This window comes from Bos grunniens, chromosome 5 (assembly GCF_055505025.1).
Source record: "Bos grunniens cultivar Pamir isolate PY7600 chromosome 5, Bosgru_T2T1.0, whole genome shotgun sequence".
Classification (NCBI taxonomy): Eukaryota; Metazoa; Chordata; class Mammalia; order Artiodactyla; family Bovidae; genus Bos; species Bos grunniens.
The window spans coordinates 79876635-79898388 of NC_141169.1; the positions used below are offsets into that span (position 1 = coordinate 79876635).

The following is a 21754-nucleotide window of genomic DNA, read 5'->3' on the forward strand; positions in this document are numbered from 1 at the left end:
ATACCTGAATTAGTGGTTCTCAAAGTGCTGCCCAGAATGAGCAACGTCAACATCATTTGGGAACTTGTTGGAAATGCAAATTATGGGGCTTCACTCTAGACTTAAGGAATTAGAACCTCTGGGGATGGGGCCCAGTTGTGTTTTAATTAACTAGCTAGGTGATTCGGTGCTTCTTACTTTAAAGTGTGACAATGACTGTCTTAAGTAAGTGTGTCCTAGGTTTTCCCTGGATGGAATTGACTTTGAAGTGCAGACATCGGTTGTGAATCTTTGAAAGGGATTGTTTAAATGGGAAATCTGGGTGGAGTTAAGTGTGAATCCAGGATGAGAGAGTGAAAATAACTGACTCTGGAGGGAAGGTTGAGTTCAACTGACGCCTAAAGGGAGTGTATTGGTGCTTCAAAGAGAAAAGGACTCTCTCTCAGAATAGGGGAAAGTTAAGGTCAGTACCTGTCCCAGGCTTTGCAGGGTAAAAGTACTACGTGTTGCTTAGTTGGAAGAGTAGTAATCCAGGCGTTGGTTAGGAGGAACAAAGCAAGAGCTGAACTTGCATTCTGCTAGTTGAACAGGGGAGTTGGCCTGTTTATGACCCCCTTCTCTTCACAATGTGGCCAGATGTTATTTTGATAGTGTGGACAGGGATCATATCTTTTTTCTCTTGTTGTACTGCTCTGCCTCTGTGAGCCTATGCTTGTATTGTTTCTGAGTCATCAGTATGTTAAGTGCAGCTGACTTTATAGAAGTGGAAAGGGAAGGTGGAGAACCTGCAGAACTGCAAGAGATATTTAGGACCCCATACCCTTTTCTTCGTGGTGTGTGCATGCCTAGTTGGCTCAGTCTTGTCCAACTCTTTGCCACCCTATGGACTGTAACCCACCAGGCTCCTCTGTCCATGGGATTCTCCAGGCAAGAATACTGGAGTGGGTTGCCATGCCTCCTCCAGGGGATCTTCCCAGGGGTCAAAACAGTGTCTCTTAGGTCTCCTGCATTGGCCGGTCGGTTCTTCACCACTAGTGCCGCCTGGGAAGCCCCTTTGTTCCTGATATTTCAACCCAAATCCATACCAACCTAACTCTGCCTTGCCCCATATCCACCCAACTCACTACAGACCACAACTACCTCTGCAACTTTCTAAAAGTAGCTTCTTGCTGTGTCACTCATTTAGCATTTATATTTAGTACAATATAGTGCTTTGGATTGTAATATGCTCTAAGTATTCTTTTCAATTGTAAGTAGAAGACCAAAGTATAATGTTGCATAACCTTTTAATAAATATGGTTTTAATGTCGCGTTTTGTATGCTTTATCCTTTACCACCACTGTAACATCCTTTTTTGTTGGATAAACCAGTGAGTAACCTACCACAAGGGATTAGGGTCCAGCTCATTTATTTTAGTGACTGAACAACAAGAGTAAATTTTTGAATTATTTTGTAATTGTTGTTCCTTTCATCCTCTATAAACTGCAGAATCTTAAATTTTTGTATATGAAGTAAATTCTTTATCTATAATTGAAACCACTAAGTTGTGTCTGACTCTTTGTGATCCCAAGGACTGCAGCATGCCAGGCTTCCCTGTCCTTCACTGTCTCCCAGAGTTGCCCAAATTCATGTCCATTGAGTCGGTGATGCCATCTGACCATCTCATTCTCTGCCACCCTCTTCTCCTTGTACCTTCTTCAGTCTTTTCCAGTGAGTCTCTTGAGGCTCTTCTCATCAGGTGGCCAAAGTATTGGAGCTTCAGCTTCAGTCCTTCCAATGAATATGAAAAGAACCACTATTTTTAAGATGCCAATTTTCTCCATTTTTTTGGTTAAACATTTATCTCAATGAATGTTATTATAAATAATAGGAAAGGTGATAAATTTAGGAATAGGAGTGGTGTGCATGAATCTAGTGGTGCACTGAAAGAGATGCCAGCATAGATCCAGGGTCTAGGGAGGAGGTAAGCGGAACAGACTCCTTGTGACGTTGTCTGGCTTAGTCTCAGTGAGAATTTATGAGTCTTTTCTGGGAATGTCAGCAGGTATGGCAAAGTGTAAGCTCTGGGAATGTGGCAGGCCTGTAATGTGGTCCAGGTACTAGACATCTGGAGGGAATATGATTAGAAGGAATAGGCTGCTTGCTCGCTCGCTCTCTTTTTTTGCATCTATAGTCACCATGGCCAAACTCAGGAGTAGGTCAGAGTAAAACATGTCTGTGGGGAGAAATGGCCCAGACAGTAGGCACTTCATCAGTGCAGGCTCGCTTGGGTGCTGCTAAGTTTAAAAGATGCTCTGGCAGCAGAGGGCAGCTGGTGACAGAGCTCTCAACCCTGTCTCCTGAAGTACATACACTGCTGCAATCTGGACTGGCTTGTGCAGAGCCATTGTTCATTTTCTCTGTTGGATCTTCCATTTTCTGTAGCCCATGTTTTCTTTTCATCAAAAGTACTAACAAAATTGAAGCACAAATAAGCTGGAAAGAAACACTTGTATAAGTCACTCGCCTGAAAAACTGCATTGACAGAGGAGCCTGGCGGGCTGCAGTCTAATGGGGTTGCAGAGTCAGACATGACTTAGCGACTGAGCACAATGTATGAGTCAAATAAAAATTTGAAATTTTAAATTCATAAAATAGCTCCTAGAAGTTACTAAGAATAAAACAAATATTCCTTTTACAGAAGAGTGAGGGGAATAAAGAATTTGTGGAAGAAAACAAATAGCCAACTGACAGGAAAAAAAATTCAAGCTAGAATAAGTGTAATTTAAAGTATGAATAAGGATGAAAAGTTTGGAGGAATGATAATGCTAATCTCTATATTAGATAGATGGGTACACATATAATCTACTGTGGGAAGCATAAATTGCTACACCCTTTCTGGAGAACATTTTGACAATATATATCTAAAAAAACATAAAAGTGTTCTTACTCTTTTATTCATCGATTTATTCTAAGAAATTTTTTTGTATTAATCTTTATTTTGCTTTGAAGAGTTTCTTTTCCTTTAAAAGTTATTCTTTTGTTTGGATAGGAATGTATTCAGGAACAGGTGCTGACAGTTATTCACTTGTATTGCCCTATTTTTAATAAAACATTTCTTTGTAATTTCAGTCTTACAAGATTATCAATTTTGCCCCCAGTCTACTTCGGATTATAGTGTCTGAGCATGTGGAATTCCCAGTGCGCCAGGCAGGTGAGTTGGTTTTTTCATTCCTTTCTAAGATTACTTATGGGTAAAACTAGAACTAGAGTTTTATTTCATTTCTAAATATCTGCTTTCTTTGAAAACATAGGAAACATACATGAGGTATTTCTCATGGCTTGAAAACTGACTCTCTTTTTCCCTGGAAATTTAGAGGTTCATATGGAGCTCTTAAATCTCCCATAGCTTTTTCTGTCCTCTTCCCCCTTCTAGCTATTAATGCAGTCCCTTTTCCCTATAACTTTGGCATTTTTCCTCTTAGCTTATTCAGGTTTAGTAGCTTTATCTCCCTAATTTTTAATGATTCCTGGTGCCTTTGCCTTTAGACCCATAGATTAACACCATGAATTTGTGTATATGAATTTGGCTCCATTCCATGTGTCAGATCATGGAGGGGGAAGGTTTGCACAGGTGTTCCTAACCGCATGATGGGAAGCAGAACTTTTGTTATAAACATGAACTTTGCTTTTGGGTCTGTGGATCTTAGGGTAGTTCCTTGATGTTTTTTTTTATTCTTCTTCTTCCTTTTTTAAATGAACTGGTCATTAGAAACCAGAAGGTTAAAAATGGAGCATGAAGAGTCCTGGAAAGAAAATAATTTCAAGTGAAGGGGATCAAATGACAGTAGCTAATTTATATGATTGAAGTGACATACACTCATAAATAAATTTGGCAATATAGAAAAATACACAGAATAAAGTAAAAAAATTACCCTACGTTCATTACTCAGAAATGACTCATCATTAGGTGCCCATTACTCTGTGCATGTGTTCAGATAGAAATAGATGAACCCTTTTATAGAAATGGAATTATACTCTACATGCTGATAAAAGTATTTAGTTTTACTTGAACATAACAGAATAAAGTAGGGAATCATTAAATTTTGGAAAAATATGTATGATTTCCTAAATGATCCCTTTGTGGTTAAATTATCTTATGGAAAAGATAAGTTTCTTATGAAAAAACTATGGAAAAACATTCATGGTGGAATTATTTTTACTTTAATAAGGTTTATGAGACTTCAGTGTAAGTTTTTTGAAATCACAATTCTCAGTTTAATGTTTGTTTTATAAAATAGGGCTGTTTTGAAACCACATTTTGCTAAATGGAACTTACTTTAATAACTTAAGTGTTTATAGGGCCATTGTGAATTTGCTATAAAGCTTTGCAATAGAAATAGTATTTTTAAGGATCTTAAAGCAGTTTATTAAATTAATAAGTCTTATTTGTATGACATACAACTATTTCAAAAAAACAGAATTTATATTATTAGATTGCTCTTGAACCTTCCCCGAGAGATAGCTACTATCAACTTTGGTGCATGGTTCTCTAATTCTTTTTCTTTTTCTGTAGATATGCTGATTTTAAAAAGTAATAAAAATCTGTTTGCACTACACATGCTATTTTGTAATTTCCTTTTTTTTTTTCATTTAACCATATACCCTTGGGAGATAATTCCATGTCAGTGCACATATGTATACTTCATTCTTTGTAACACTTATTTAGTATTTCTTTTTTTTAAAAGAGAAAGTATATTTCTGAGATTTCCATACTCCCATTCCTCTATATATTCTTTTTTTAAAAACATTTATTTTTGTTTGGAGGATAATTGCTTTACAATGTTGAGTTGGTTTCTGCTGTACAATAACATGAGTCAACTGTAAGTATACATATATTCTCTTGAACCTCCCTCCCACCCCTTCCCCACCCCACCCTTCTACGGTACACCCTTCTACAGAGCACTGGGCTGCGCTTCCTGTGTTACAGCAACTTCCCACTAGCTATCTGCTTTATACATGGTAATGTGTATATTTCAGTGCTACTCTCAGTTTGTCCCATCCTCTCCTGTATTTCTTTGGATTAGAACTACCATAGTGTATTTAAGCAATCCGATACTGGTGGGCGTGTCCCTTATTGCCCCTTTTTATTGTTTTTGTTAGAGGCAACGCTAAAATGAACATCTTTGAACACATATCTCTGGATACTAGTGGAGATATTTTCACAGGATGAAACAAACGGAAATGCTAAGTTAATGATATTAACAGCATTAACATTTACAGTTTTGAATCTTGTCACCAAGTTGCATTTGCTTACTTTTTCTATCTACAGTGCATTAGAATGCTGGGTTTCCCATATCCTCACCAGTTCTATACAACTTTGAATATTAATGACGTAGGTAATTAAGTTTTAATATAAAATGTAATTAGCATTTAAAAGCAATTTTTATTTATAATTTATGTAGATTTTAAATCTGTTAGCCACAGGACAGAGTTTCTCTTGGTTGTTGATCATGTCCTAATTCATTAGGACAACTTTTTACTTTACAGCATCCATTTTATTATACAGTCTGTGTATATACTGTGTAGAAGTCTACATTATAACTATCCTAAATTTAAGTGCCATTTATAAATTTTCTCTTCTGTTTAACCTATTATTAGAATACAAAGGTACCCCAAGAATCATGGTGACCCTCAGACAATTTATCATTTTAGCATGACATTTAAAACAGAATGTTGTGATCTTTGATTTTAAAAAATCAGCCTGTTCATAAAAGTTATGCTATAATATTAAGTGGAAAGACATGGTTCTGTGAAATATTCAGTTCTTGGTATTTTTTGCTTATGGGCAATTAATATTCTTGGCATTATCAGTAAAGCTTGTTAGTGAGTGTCCTTTATTACTTTACTGGTAAGAAATAGGAAATAAATGTAATATTTTGATATTGGCAAGCTAAACAAGATAAATTTGGATGTTTGCTCCACTGTTTTGCTTTTGATTGGTAAGCTTAGTAGCGTTATCAAGGTGGTAACTTCAGTGTTTCAGATTACAGAACCTAGAAATTAACAGGAAGTTGCTTGATTAGTCCAGAAGCACTCCAAGATGCTCTTTTGTTAAAACTCATGGGTCTTATTTGTAGGAAACTCTTACTCAGAATCTATTTAATCTTGTTTTAGATATAATTTACAAACTTCATTACCTTATTTCTTAGCCTTTAACAGATTAATAACAAGAGTGAGAAGGGGAGAAGGGCTACCAAATTACTATGAAAAATTGTAGAAAAACTCAGAAATATCAACTCAAAAAGCATAGCATTCCACTTCACTAAGTTTAATTGCATCCTTTCCACTTTGATGTTATAGAACCCAGTTGATCTGTGTGGTGGTGGTGGCTCTGGGTCCAGAACATAGAGCGTACGTGATGATTCATTGTGTTTCAAAAGGGGAGAAATGCGTGTATGTTTTAAAGTTAATTTCAAACTTAAGATGCTGAAGTTATAAGTAGATTTTGCAGAAAAACAAATTTTAATACTTAATTTCTTATGAATGAATTAAGATATTTGTATTTACTTAGCTCTGGCATATGGTTAGATAGACATTTGAATTAAATGATTAAAGGGATATTTTTAGATTATTGATAGTTTCAGTTATTTGTGGTATTTTCCCTTCATTATCTTTAGTAATCCATGATTAGAAACATAATTAATATTCTATTTTCAAATTATTACATTAAGTTCAGTTTTATTTTAACTAATTGCATGTTTCTTGCAATCTATACAGTTTGTCAGTGTCTTTTATATAGTCCGTCTCTTATGGTGTCCCAGAATAAAAATATTTTTAGTTATAAAATTAATCGCATTTAATGAATAAACTATGAATAGGTCCATGATTTTACCATGTTTGTATCTTTGCTGTCTGAAAGTGGCTTTTTATTTTCAAGACTAGTTCTGTAGGGATTAAAATGGCATTGTGATTTTTCTTTTTGCAAAGATTAATCTCATGAAATCAGTCTGAACTGCTGACAGGTTGGACCATATTCTTAGATCATTTATTCATTTTTTCCAACAGTTTGTGTATTTTTATTGCCGATGACGGTTACATAATAAAATAAGTATACTGGGGTAAATGATGGTACTTAGTCCAGAGCCTATGTGGTCTGACTTAAAAAAAGATAAAAACCCAAACTCTCACACATAGACACATTTCTCTCTCTCTCTCTCTCCTGCCTCTCTCCCTTCCCTTTTCTCTCCCTTCCCACCCCACCACCCGCCCCTCCCCCCGCTTTTTCCCTTTCCCTCTCTCTTTCACTGTCTCAAATAATTTTTGTTTTTATTCTAAAAAATGAAAGTCTTAGGTGAAATTGTCTTTTTCAGACCTTTGTTGAATCAAAACTAATGAAAGAGGAGCTTATAGGATATCAGGTTCATAATTTCACTGGATTTCTGTTGTATTACAGCCAATGTAGAGCATGTTTTGGTTTAGTCTTTGTGGTATAATGCTTTTATGAGCCAGTTTAGCTTATGTTAGAATTGAGATGAAGGGAGGAGTGGGGAAGAAGGGAGAGGAGAAACTTAAGGGAAGACAGTTATAATGCTTTGCAGGTCATCTCTCTTTATTTTTATATTTTATGTATAGATAAGAATATGACATTATAAAAACATATATATTCCCAGTGCTCAGCTGGGTTGGTGAGAAAACTTTGCATTCCCTGTCAGAACTCTGTAGCAGTATATTAGCTTCTTTCAGAAGTCTTTTGTTAAATGTCACTGCTGCTGCTGCTAAGTCACTTCAGTCGTGTCCGACTCTGTGCAACTCCATAGATGGCAGCCCACCAGGCTCCCCTGTTCCTGGGATTCTCCAGGCAAGGACACTGGAGTGGGTTGCCATTTCCTTCTCTAATGCGTGAAAGTGAAAAGTGAAAGTGAAGTCGCTCAGTCGTGTCCGACTCTTAGCGACCTCATGGACGGCAGCCTGCCAGGCTCCTCCGTCCATGGGATTTTCCAGGCAAGAGTACTGGAGTGGGTTGCTATTGCCTTCTCCCTGTTAAATGTTGAAGGTAATTAAAAAAAGGAACCAAATCATTGATGATTGTACTTTGATAGAAATAAACAGATAAGAGATTTCCCGAGATTTTCCAAAAATATTTGAAAGCTAATGTTCTTTTCTCTATTGTTATATTTGCAAGTGGCAAATATTTCTGAAGGGTTAGATAATAATTACCAATACTATAAAAAGCATACAAATTTCAAAATGGTAGTGTGGGATAATAATACCCAGTGAAAGAAAGACAGAAAAAGCAATCTATGTGAAGGGCTGTAGAATTTCACCTGTTGTCAGTTCAGTATTGGGCATTATGAACAGTATGACTCTCATGATCTGAAAATTTTTTAGTAGAGTTGCATTTAGACCATTTTGTATTTAGTATATAGGTACATACTTGAGTTCCTAGGTCATTTTTCTGTCATGTAAACTCTGGAGCTTTATTTAATGAGATGTTTTCTGCTTAGATTTACTTTACTAGCTAAAGAGAAACTTTAAATTCATATTCATTTTCCCTTCTCCATTTGGCTATTTATAAGATTTTCCATTTTTGCTGGGTGTCATATTTAGCATTAAAGGGTTTAGCTTTTCATGCTCTACAAGGCTAAATGAAAGCCATCTTTTCAATACTGCTACATTAGCTTTTTTTCCCCCTCTAATTTAGCTGCCATTTACTTGAAGAACATGGTGACACAGTACTGGCCGGATCGAGAACCTCCGCCAGGAGAAGCAATATTCCCATTCAACATTCATGAAAACGATCGCCAGCAAATACGTGATAATATTGTGGAAGGAATAATTCGGTCTCCAGATTTAGTGAGGTACATTATACTAAATCTGTGTGCTTTGTGGGAAGCACAGACTATGTGGATGGGGGAGATTAGTATAATCACCAGCCTCAAGTTTGTTTTTTAGAAGAGATACAAAGTAATAAAGATGGTCACTCTAAGAATACAGTTTTAATTATTTGTTTTTGCATTTGTAATTCTTTGCTTATATATATAGAGAGAGAGAGAGAGAGGTTTTTTTTTTTTTTTTGGCTGCATCATGTGGCATGTGGGATCTTAGTTCCCCAACCAGGGATCAAACCCATGCCCCCTGCAGTGGGAAAGGAGGAATCTTAACCACTAGACCACCAGAAAGTCCCTGCCTCAAAATATTTTGGAAAGGATTTAGTTGCTATAAGTAGCCACAAAAAGAGTTAAAGCAAACATGTAACTAAAATTGTTGTGTAGATCCCTGTATGTAAATAACCTATGTTCTCAGTTAGAGCCTTTGACTTTTCACTATTTGCTTTTCTTTTCCCTGATACAAGGAAATTGACTTCTGGGGGTTTTAACTTAGCACTTTTGTAATACTCTACCTATCTTTTTATTCATTTTTGTGAGCTGAGCATCTGTTCCTTTGAAGAAGATAGGATGGAGAAAGTATAAACTAGAAGCATCTCTGGTTTTTTAAATTTAGATTAGCTGCTGTAGAGTCCAGCTGACTTTCTACGGTGATGGAAATCTTCTGTATCCATACTGTCTGATCCTTAGTCATGTGGCATAGAAGCCAGTGGAGTACTTGAAATATGGCTAGTGTACCTGAGGAACTGAATTTCTAATTTAATTATATAACTGATGGCTGCCCTTATTGGATAGCACAACTATAGAGTCAAAAAAATTATGCAGTCTTAAAATAGGAAAAACAAATTCTTTTCAACATGAGAGAGTGATTAGGTTTCTTTAGAAAAGGCAGGAGGGAAATAGATGAATCTGAGGTAGGGAAATGAAATGAACTTCAAGAGAGTAGATATAACTTTATCCCTGAGTGTGACAAGCATTGAACTCCTCTTTGTGCAGTTGTTTCATTAAGAGAAGAAAGGAGGTATTCTGGTGAAAGAAAATAGTCTTTATTCTTGTTGGTTGCCCACATGCCCGTCTGGCACTGGCTTCCCTGTGGTACCATCATGTGTCCATTTCTTGGCAAAATCTTTACATTTTAAATCTCTCTGAATCTTGCAAGCAATGCTTCTACACAGTAATATATGAAAGGATGGCTGTTCATAGACATCCTTTGCTTGGCTTGGAATGAGAAAGGATTAAGAGGGTCAACCTGAAGATGAAATTAAAAAAATGAAAAGTTTCAGTTTTATTGAATACAGATATGATCTATTGGTTGTTTAGGAACAGCTGCTGGTTGTATAGGAGGTTATCTTTATCTTTATTATGAGACAGTTCTTTGTGGCTTTGTTTCTTTTATGTCCTGAAGGCTTAACTGTAACCACTCTTAAATAAATATTCTCAAAGTTTATTTAAAAGTACTGCAAAGGATCTTTTGCAGATAGATTTGGAGACACAAGGAAAAGGCATTATTTTGTTTGTTTCATTTCAGTGAATTCAAGTTATTTGCTGTTGAACTGAGTATGTATCTTTTTCTTGGCATGGTGGAATCCTAATTTAGCTTGATTCACTTTCTGACCATTTGCAAGTGACCATGTAAGGACACACTGAGAGTCTGTAGGAGAGACAGTTTTTTTCCCTCACTTTCTTTTCAGTTGTGACTGGGATCCAGTTGAGGAAATGATTACTTACCTAAGTGTTATGAGATCACATCTTTTATCACTTAACTTCGTGGTTTTATTGAAGATACTTCTTTTTTTTTTTTTTTCTGTTTAATGTCTTGCCTGTTTCTTTTTTCTGTTTCTTTGGAAATAGCTCTTAACATTCCCCTTCAGGAATTTCCAGCTAGTACTTGGTACTTTGTATAAAATTTAGGATCTAAGGAAGCTTTGATAGGTGCAAAATACTGCATGGCTAGAATTGCTGATGACTGATTCCAGACTTTGGCTCACGGAGATGCTTCCCACTGTTACTAGGCTTCCGTTTTACTTACTGTGACCATTTTTAGGTTAAGTTTGTCTAGTTGAAATAATAAAATACTTTTTTGTTTTGTTTCCCTGTAGGATATGATAACCAAAATACAAAATATGACAAGGTGGGAAATTTTATAAGAGCTGGGGTTGATTCATTGTCTTTTTTTTTGTAGAATTTTTTATGAATTTATTAATTTTTTTTTTTTACAAAGCTTATCTTTAGGATAAGACCATTTGAAAGATCTGATACATTTTAGGCAATCACTCATTCTGTTTATTTTCAGTAAGTTTGAGTTACTGAGGAGGTGTTTTTTTAATAGGACCACTCTTTTTCTTATCACCCAAGATAAATAACTATATAATGTAGATAAATAGGAATCAAAGTGCTTTTGTGTACAGTACTAGAGGTCTTTGAAGCCTGATATTTATAACTACTTAGATTGTGGACTTTTTTCCCCCACCTTATAGAGTCCAGTTAACAATGTGTCTCCGTGCCATCATTAAATACGATTTCCCTGGTCACTGGCCAGCGGTAGTCGACAAGATAGACTATTACTTGCAATCACAGAGCAGTGGAAGCTGGCTTGGCAGTTTGTTATGTCTATATCAACTGGTGAAGACATATGAGTAAGTTGATTTCTATTGGCTGAAGATACCAGCCTTGTGTTACTTAGAAAGAATTACATTGCATAGAGGGGCCTGCTGTGGGTGTTGTGCAGAATCAGGTTAGTTTGGGAAATGTTGGATTAAACACAAATGTGGTAATTTACTACAGTTTTTCAAAGAATCTTTAATCTGCTAATGTGTTAATCTTTCAGGCAGTGCTTCTCAAACTAATTTGTTAGTTTCAGAGGACCATTTATTTAACAGCTTTCCTTGGAAATTTTGATGGAGAGGTACCTTAACATTTGTCTTCAAGTGAGCACATTATTAAGTAAACCAAACATTTACCTTTTTGGATGCAAGGTAGAAAATGTTCAAGTTTCTTTGCTAATGAGTGTCGTTTCTATAAGAATTGCTTGGAAAGTGTGGGACTAGTGTCACGTTTAATAGCATTGCTTTCTAGTTTCGAATTGCTGCTCCTGCATACAAAGTTCTGTAGTCCTCCTTTTAAAATGATTTTTAGAGGATATTTTAGACTTACACCTATTAAAGTGATCTAAGAGCACATAAATTTGTAAACCATTTTAACTTCTCAATATACGGTATAGACAACTGTGTTTTCCACCACATTATTTGTTGTATAATAGGAATATCTATTTAAGCTGGCATATCAGCCTGTATTTTGTGGCAAGAATTGTGGTATGATGAAAATTAATCTAAGCATTAGAAAAATTGATTTAGGAAAGTTGCAAAGCTGTTTTTGATTATTTTGAATTAGTCCAACTCTTGAAAGATTTTAGGTATTCTGCCCGAAACAGGGATGTGCTCTTTTAAAGTTTCTCTCAGGTTTATTCTAACAATCCAAAGTGAAATGTAATACAGTGTTTGGAAAGTTACCATTTTAGTTTTATATAGTTTAGAAATACTGTTTTTCATTCATTGTTTATAGCTCTTTTGTGGGGGGAGAAATTATTGTTCTCTTATTTTGTCTTTGCTCATGTAGATATAAGAAAGCAGAGGAAAGAGAACCTCTTATAGCAGCAATGCAAATATTTCTGCCTCGTATTCAGCAACAAATCATGCAGCTTCTTCCTGATTCCTCACATTATTCTGTATTAATACAGAAACAGATTCTGAAAATCTTTTATGCACTTGTGCAGGTAAGTTTCTATAGCAGAAGACAAATTTGATGCCATGTATTTCTGCCTGGCACATCGAAAGTGCTCAGTAAGTGCCAGTTATTGTTTATTGTTGAAAATTACATATTATATATTCTCACATGTATTTCTTAAAAAATAAATCCTTATGAGAGAACAGACTTAGAGAGGTCAACTTAATTGTCTAAGGTTATCTGAGTGGCAGAGCTGAGATTCAGTGGCCATATGTCTTTCACCCCAGTGTCTGAAGTCTGAGTATGGAAGAAACAAGGCAGTTAACTGTCCTAAAACCTGATGATTTGACTAATCTGTCCATAGCATTCTGCCTGTAGATTAGTTATCATTATAGGAGAAGAGAAAGGAAAAGAAGAGAGTTCTTTTTTTATTGAGAAATCATATTGATGGTAGTTTGTTTGCATTTGACCCAATTTAAAGCTAACAAATGAGACTGAGTGACTCGTTTACCTTCATTTAAAAATTTTCTTTTTCTTAATTGAAAGCTATAATGAACATTAATATGGAATGTTTTAAATATAAAAATATTTAAAATTTAATCCTTGAAAGGCTTGGGTAAGATAGTTAGATCTGGGTGGAGAAAGAATAATTGCTGTTAGTTTAAACTATTTGAGTGATGAATGGATTAAAGCTTTATTTCATGCTTTCTTGTTAACTTAGTCATGGCAAGAGGGTAGTTTCATCAAGCTAGAGAGTCAGGATAGTTTGATTTTGTTCTTGGCTTCTATCTGACTGAAGTACTTTTATATTGTTCTAGAATATTTCAATTCAATAAGGATTTATATTTTTAGCCTCACCTTTTAAACTTTTAATAGAGACAGTCCAGGGAGGATATTTGTGTTTTTTTCAGCTTTGCCTTTTTTGAGGGAGTGGGAAGGGGAAAGGAGGCACCTCTGAGAAAAGAGAAGAAACTAGAATACTAAGAATACTAAGAATACACCTTTTTTTCTTTTTTTTAAAAGTAATAAACTAGGAAGATGTATGATGCTTTTGTTTTTGTTTTTCTGTTCAGAAATCTTTCTCAGGAGCATCACTTTGGGGCAAACATTTTTTATTCAGTGAGATGTCTTGCTATTAGACATAGTAATATCCCATTTATTCAGAGCCAGACTTCCCTTTCCCACTGGGAGAAGCATAGCCAGGAACTGTAAGTAAGACAGAGGATGATGAAATAGTTTTCTTAAAGTCTCTACTTCTACTTGGTTTGCTAAGAGAGCAAAAATCTAATTTTTTTTTTCTTAACATGTATGTGCTAAAAACCTAAAAAATCTGGGGAAAAAAACCCTCATCATTTTAAACCATTTCAGTAATTTATTATGTGCTGATATAGTAATATACTTCAATGAGGTATCCTGGAAGCAAAAATTTAGAAGGCTTCAAGTGGCATAGTTCCAGTGTTTATGTAAGTAAAGAGTGATTGTCTATAAAGGAAAAGGCAGAAAAATTTATGTTATAAAAAGTATGATATAATGAAATTGATTTTGTGTAAGCATTTATTAAATATTTATTGTGTACAGGGCTCTTGAATATTTTATACATATTTCAGAACTCATTTGTCCAGAAGTGAACTCATTATTATCTTTCCCCTAACCCTGAGCCTGCTGCTCCTCTTTGCTCCATCTTAAAACCAACTGACTGCCCACTGTATTTAGAATAAAGTGTTAATTTCTTCACATGTCCTATAAAACCTTTCATCTCTCGCCTCATCTTATACTATATTTAGCTTTAGCTTTGTTCTTCACACTCCAGCCATATGGAAATTCTTTTAGCTTCATGAGCAGGTCACGTCCTCTTGTCACTGCTGAGCCTTTAAGGCACCGTGCGGCCTGAGCACCCTCCTTCCCCTTTCTGCCCTGGTCCATTTGTGCTCCTTCTCCATGTCTCGGCTTGCGTATCACTTCTTCCACAGAAGTTGTCTCTTCTATTAGCAGGCTGCGTTTACATGGTCCTCATGGGTGCTGTTACCAGCATTGTAATGCTTTTATCTGTCCTGTTTATCACACCATATTGTAATTCTTATTTAAATGTTTCTCCCCCCTCAATTAGAATGTAAGCTTTACTTATTATATCCTTAGCATGTAGCAGGTTTTGGAATGCATGGATGCAGAGGTGCTAAGCCTCATCTCCTATAGCTCAGGGTGTAGTAGGGAGGGGAGTTGTACACTGTAACATAGTGTAGTGGACTGTGACATCATGCCACAGTGTAGACAAAATTAATTGAAAAAAGTGTTTCTTGAAGGAAAGATTTTCATTAAAGTCATTAAACTGGGTTTGCATCACAAAAAGATAATTATGGGAGGAGAAATTAAGGAAACATCCCTATTTACAACTGCATCAGAAATAATAAAATGCCTTGGAATAAAGTTATCCAAGGATGTAAAAGGCCTATATTCTGAAAGCTATAAACATTGATGAATGAGTTTGAAAACAGTACAAAGAAATGGAAAGATATTTTGTGTTCTTGGATTGGAATAATTAATATTGTTAAAATGTCCATACTATCCAAACAGTCTATAGATTTACTGAAATCTGTATCAAAATATTGATGACATTTTTCACAGAATTGCCAAAGCAACCTTGAGAAAAAAGAACAAACTTGGAGATATCACGCTCCCTGACTTCAGACTACACTACAAATACACAATAATCAAAACAGTATCATACTGGCACAAAAAGAAGCTTATAGATCAATGGAACAGAACAGAGAACTCAGAAGTAAACCCATGCACATACAGTCAGTTAATCCACAAAAAAGGAAGCAAGAATATATAGTGGAGAAAAGACAGTCCCTTCAGTAAGTGGTGCTGGGAAAACTGGACAGTCATATGTAAATGAATGAGGACATTTCCTCATATCATATACAAAAATGAAGTCAAAATGGGTTAAAAACCTAAATGTAAGACCTGGAAACCATAAAACTAGAAGAGAAAACAGGTAGCACATTTTGACATAAATCATAGCAATATTTTTTTTGGATTTGTTTCCTAAGACAAGGAAATAAAAACAAAAACAAATGGGACCTAATTAAGCTTAAAAGCTTTTGCACAGCAGAGGAAACCATTGACAAAACAAAAAGACAGCCTACTAAATGGGAGAAGATATTTCCAAATGATATTAGCAATAAGGGGTTAATATCCAAAATATATAAACAGCTCATATAGCTCAATAATGAACAACGAAAACCCAATTAAAAATGAACAACAACAATGAAAACCCAATTAAAAAATGGGCAGAAGACTTGAATAGACATTTATCCAAACAAGAAATATAGATAGCCAACAAGCACTTGAAAAGATGCTCAACATTGCTTATCACCAGAGAAATGTAAATCAAAGCCATAATGAGATACCACTTCATTTCAGAATACCTATCATGAAAAAATCTTCAAATAACAAATGTTGACAAGGATGTGGAGAAAGGGGAATCTTCATACACTTTTAGTGGGAATGTAAATTGGTACAGCCATTATGAAAAACTATATGGCATTTCCTCAAAGAACAAAAAATAGGACTGCCATATGATCAGCAATTCTACTGCTAGGTATATATCTGGAAAAAATGAAAACACTAATTCAAAAGATATATACACCCCAGTGTTGGTAACAGTATTATTCACAATAGCCATATTATGGAAGCAACTTAAGTGTCCATCAATAAATTAATGAATGAAGATGTTGTATGTTTATGTACATGCATGTACATACAATGGAATATTACTCAGCCATAAAAAAGAATGAAATTCTGCCATTTGCAGCAATGTGGATGGACCTAGAGTGTTTTACACTTAGAGAAATGTCAGGCAAAGAAGGCAAATACTGTTATCACTTATATGTGGAATCGAAAAAATAAACAAGTGTTTGTAACAAAACAGAAACAGATACATAGATTCAGAGAATAAACTAGTGATTAACAGGAGAGGGAAGTGGGGAGGGTCAAGATGCATATGGGATTAAGAGATATTAACTACTGTGTATAAAATAAATGAGTAACAAGGATGTATTGTACAGTGAAATATAGCCATTATTTTGTAATAACTTTAAATGGAATATGTCTATTAAATTGTGAAGTTACTTGTATACCTGAAAATAATATAATATTTTAAATGAACTACATTTCAAAAATAAAAAGATAATGATATGAGGTAATGGAAGTATTGACTAATGTTGCTGTAAAAGTAATTTAACAATATATATATGTATCAAATGATCATGTTGTATACCTTAAACTTACATAGTGTTATATATCAATTCTATCTCAATAAAACTGGAAAGGTGAAGTTTGACACCCAAAGTGGTAAATGGTAAAAAATCACTTATCTAGAGTCTCATGCTGATTAAATGACCTCTTTCTGTATTATTTTTATAATTTTTTACTTAAAAATGTACCAGGGACTTCGTTGGAGGTCCAGTGGTTAACACTCCATGCTCCCAATGCAGGGGGCATGGGTTTGACCCGTAGTTGGAGAACTAAAAGCCTGGATGATGCACAGCATGGCTGAAAATAAAGGAGGAGCTCAGAGAAATAATTTATAGCATGTATATTTTCTAGATTTTAAAAATTTAACTTACACACATATGCTTATAGAGCTGTTTTAAGTTAAATTTTAGGTTGAATCATCTGAAATTACTATTTTCATGGACAAGTGTTAGCCATTTCATGTATTTCAACCTTTCTATATAGATAAGTTGCAGATTTTTTAGAGGGGAGGAATTACTGTCTGATATTGTTTCCTTTGTTTTCAGTATGCATTGCCTCTTCAGCTGGTGAATAACCAAACCATGACAGCGTGGATGGAGATCTTCCGAACTATTATTGACAGGACTGTTCCTCCTGTAAGAAAGGGCTGCTGTTTCTAAGAATTGGGAAAAGTTGGATTTGGGTTATTTGTGGTAGACTGATTATTATCCCAGCCAGCTATTTGAGGAAAAAAAAAATTACTGTAATAAAAACAATTTATGATACATACTCAGCTATAGAAAATTCGGATAAACAAAATTAATAAAATAACTGTTTAATCCTCTAAAAATAGCCATTTTTAAAACTTGATAATCATTCTCTTTTTTTCTCTGCATTCATATACAACGTATTTTTTCCTACAGAAAATACTATAAAATCTTTATAGGAAGAAGTGATTGAAAAGGCTGTACTGACAAAATCTTATTAAAAAGTGATTAAAAAGGGTATACAGAGAAAGAAGCATTAATGAAATCCGTCAGGAAGAACAATTACATTTTATTATATTTGTAAGAATGGTATATATAGATAGTTGTGTGCATGCGTGTGTGCTCAGTCATGTCTGACTCTTGTGACCCATGGACTGTAGTCCACCAGGCTTCTCTGTCCATGGGATTTCCCAGGCAAGAATACTGGAGTGGGTACTGTTTTGATATTAATTTTCACTTAAAATTTCTTAGAAATATTTTGTACGATTTTGAATTTTTTTGTATGGTACATTTTTGCTTAATGCTTCATTTGCTAGATATTTAGCTTGTTATAGGTTTAACTATAAGGATGTAGTTACATTTCTATGCACATACATGATTATTTTGTTTTGATAACCTCCTTGCTGTTTTAAGGCCTTGACAGATCTTTAGCTAATTAGTAAATTAATTAATAGAAGTAGAGTTGATTCACAATCTTATATTAGTTTCAGGTGTTTGGCATAGTGATTCAGTATTTTTATAGATTATATTCTATTAAAAGTTAGTAGAAAGTAATGGCTATAATTTTCTACTTTGACAGATCTTGAAAACAGCTTTCCAGAAACAGTGTTTGGCTTATACTTTAATAAGCAGTGACTGATACTGTTTTGTTAAATTCTGTGTTTGCCAGTTTGATAGGTGAAAGATGGTGTCTCATTTTTATCTGCAATAGATGTGATACTATATTTCATCTATCAAAATAACTCGAATAACTAATCAGGTTAACTAACTTAAAATATATTAAAATTTAAAAATTATATATAAAATTATATTAAATATATTAAAATATAAAATTATAAAAATTATAAAATATTTAAAATTTTGAGTTTGTCTCCTGATGTTGTCTCCAGATGTCTCAATATTCCTTCCTTTGTCTATATCTTGTGACAAATTATGTTGAGGTTTAGTTTATACACATGAATGCACAGAAATTAATGAACAGTTCAGTGAATTTTGACAGATTGACACTTGTGTTACTGTCTCCCAGATCAAGATATAGAACTTTTTGGTATCCCAGAGAGTTTCCTTGAGGGATATGGTGTTTTGTATTTTGTTTTCTACTTATTTGGGCCTTTTAAAGATAGGAGATAAATGTGAACAGTAGCACTAGTTAGTTGAAGTTTTGCTTGTTTAATTCCTACCTAGCAATCTGTAAAGTAAGAACTTGGATTTGTATGGCAATCTGAATTCATATTTAATATTGGTTAATTCATATCAACATTTATTCTGCCTTTGTTAGTCACACAAACCCTTTCACTGTAGGAATTTTATCTGGGTGTTTTGTCCTCCTAGGAGACTCTGCAGATTGATGAGGATGATAGACCAGAACTAGTCTGGTGGAAATGCAAGAAGTGGGCACTACACATTGTAGCTCGTCTCTTTGAACGGTAATTCTGGTTATTAGATTCACCATCTGTGGTTAGTATCTCAGTATTAGATATAGTAAAATTGAATAGGTCCCCTTGATGCTGTATGGTATTTGATCATTTTTCTTTAGAGGGCAAAAAGTTATCCTGTGCTTGTTTTAAAGCAGGTTTCACTGTGATCCTTGGCTTTGAGATCATAATGAGGTGAACAGTCTTTGCTGGGTCTTTCTAGTCTCTGTAAAAAAGGATGGAGAGATGATATTTCTGTCTGAAATTTTAAGTATGGCCTGCAGTCTAAGTGCTGCTTGTCATAATATCATTTTGGGGCTTGTGAATAAAAGGGAAAGTGTTAGTTTTCTGCCCCAATAGAATGTATCTATCAAAACGTATTTAAACTAATGAGCATGTTTTGTTTACAAAATTCTCAATATTTAAACATTTTCTCTTTGTGTTTTAAGATATGGAAGCCCAGGAAATGTCACAAAAGAATACTTTGAATTTTCTGAATTCTTTTTGAAAACTTATGCAGTGGGAATTCAACAGGTAATAAACTTAACATTTAAAAAATAAAAGGATGGTTACTACTGAAAGTAGTTAAAGTCACTTCTATCATTTAAAAGTAGATTATAAAATATTAATTAATACATTACCTATTTTTAAGGATGAAATGGCAGATCTGGGAATCTAATGCAGTGCAGTTAGTTGTAGAAGCAAATGTACGAGGGTACCTACTGCAAGAATTCCCCTCCCAAGCAAACAAGTATGTTGACTGATACTTGTACAGCAGTCACCAGTATTAGATCATGTTCTTCAGTTAACTTTCTGACCTCATATCAGTTTCTTACCTGCTATTTCTTGAAGCCTGCACATCTTTGTTTTAAGTTTTTATATCGGAAGATTTAGGTAATAGGAATTGATCTATTTCAAGAGGAGTTGAACTCAAAAGTTGACATTCAGCTGAGAGCTTACACATTTTTGTGGAAGTTTGGGAACTTTTCTATACAGTGAAAATTAGGAACTCTTAAGAAATACTCCAAGTTGATTTTAATGTTTACAAACTCTTTGTGACCCCATGGTCTGGAGCATGCCAGGCCTCCCTGTCTATCACTAACTCCTGGAGCTTGTTCAAACTCCATGTCCATTGAGTCAGTGATGCCATCCAACCATCTCATCCTCTATCATCCCCTTCTCCTCCCGCCTTCAATCTTTCCCAGCATCAGGGTCTTTTCCATTGAGTCAGTTCTTCGCATCAGGTGGCCAAAGTATTGGAGTTTCAGCTTCAACCTCAGTCCTTCCAATGAATATTCAGGACTGATTTCCTCTAGGATTGACTGGTTTGATCTCCTTGCTGTCCAAGGGACTCTCTAGAGTCTTCTCTGACAACACAGTTTAAAAGCATAAGTTCTTCAGTGCTCAGCTTTCTTTATGGTCCAACTCTCACATCCTTATATGACTACTGGAAAAGCCATAGCTTTGACTAGATGGGACCTTTGTTGGCAAAGCAATGTCTTTGCTTTTCAATATGATGTCTAGGTTTGTCATAGCTTTTCTTCCAAGGAGTGTGCATGCGTGCTAATTTGCTTCAGTCATGTCTGACCCTTTGTGACCCTATGGGCCATAACCCACCAGGCTTCTCTGTCCAAGGGATTCTCCAGGCAAGAAAACTGGAGTGAGTTGCCATGCCCTGCTCCAGGTGATCTTCCCAATCCAGGGATTGAACCCGCATCTTTTATGTCTCTTGCATTGGCAAGCGGGTTCTTCACCACTTGAGCCACCTGGGAAGTCCTTCCAAGGAGCAAGTGTCTTTTAATTTCACATCTGCAGTCACCATCTGCAGTGATTTTGGAGGCCAAGAAAATATAGTCTGTCACTATTTTCATTGTTTCCCCATCTGTGTCATGAAGTGATGGGACTGGATATCATGATCTTAGTTTTTTGAATTTTGAGTTTTAAGCCAGATTTTTCACTCTCCTCCTTCACCCTCCTCAAGAGGCTCTTTAGTTCCTCTTTGTTTTCCGCCCTTAAGGGCAGTTTGTATTCCATTAGACAGTTTGTATGTCAAATCCTAAAAGATAATGCTGTTAAAGTGCTGCACTCAATATGTCAGCAAATTTGGAAAACACAGCACTGGCCACAGGACAAGAACAGGTCAGTTTTCATTCCAATCCCAAAGTAAGGCAGTACCAAAGAGTATTCAAACTACTGGACAACTGCACTCATTTTGCATGCTAGCAAAGTAGTGCTCAAAATTCTCCAAGTGAGGCTTCAGTAGTATATGAACCGAGAACTTCCAGATGTTCAAACTGGATTTAGAAAAGACAGAGGAACCAGAGAGCAAATTGCCAACATCCATTGGATCATCTTAAAAGCAAGAGAGTTCCAGAAAAACATCTACTTCTGCTTTATTGACTACGCCAAAGTCTTTGACTGTGTGGATCACAACAAACTGGAAAACTCTTCAAGAGATCGGAATACCAGACCACCTTACCTGCCCCCTGAGAAACCTGTGTGCAGGTAAAGAAGCAACAGTTAGAACCGGACATGGAACAATGGACTG

The 21754-nt window shown here is 35.3% G+C and overlaps 1 protein-coding gene across 3 annotated transcripts in view; it reads left to right on the top strand.

The window, feature by feature from the left end:
• IPO8 (importin 8) overlaps positions 1 to 21754 on the top strand; it is a 65859-nt gene that overhangs the window by 1160 nt on the left and 42945 nt on the right. Inside the window, exons 2-8 of one of the 3 annotated variants that reach the window (XM_086401534.1) lie at positions 3091 to 3172; positions 8663 to 8819; positions 11324 to 11482; positions 12462 to 12618; positions 17372 to 17461; positions 19124 to 19218; positions 19656 to 19740. In XM_086401534.1, the coding sequence (XP_086257660.1) occupies positions 3091 to 3172; positions 8663 to 8819; positions 11324 to 11482; positions 12462 to 12618; positions 17372 to 17461; positions 19124 to 19218; positions 19656 to 19740 (825 nt within the window). The remainder of the gene's footprint in view (positions 1 to 3090; positions 3173 to 8662; positions 8820 to 11323; positions 11483 to 12461; positions 12619 to 17371; positions 17462 to 19123; positions 19219 to 19655; positions 19741 to 21754) is intronic. The other 2 variants (XM_086401535.1, XM_086401536.1) reach the window with 2 other exon arrangements.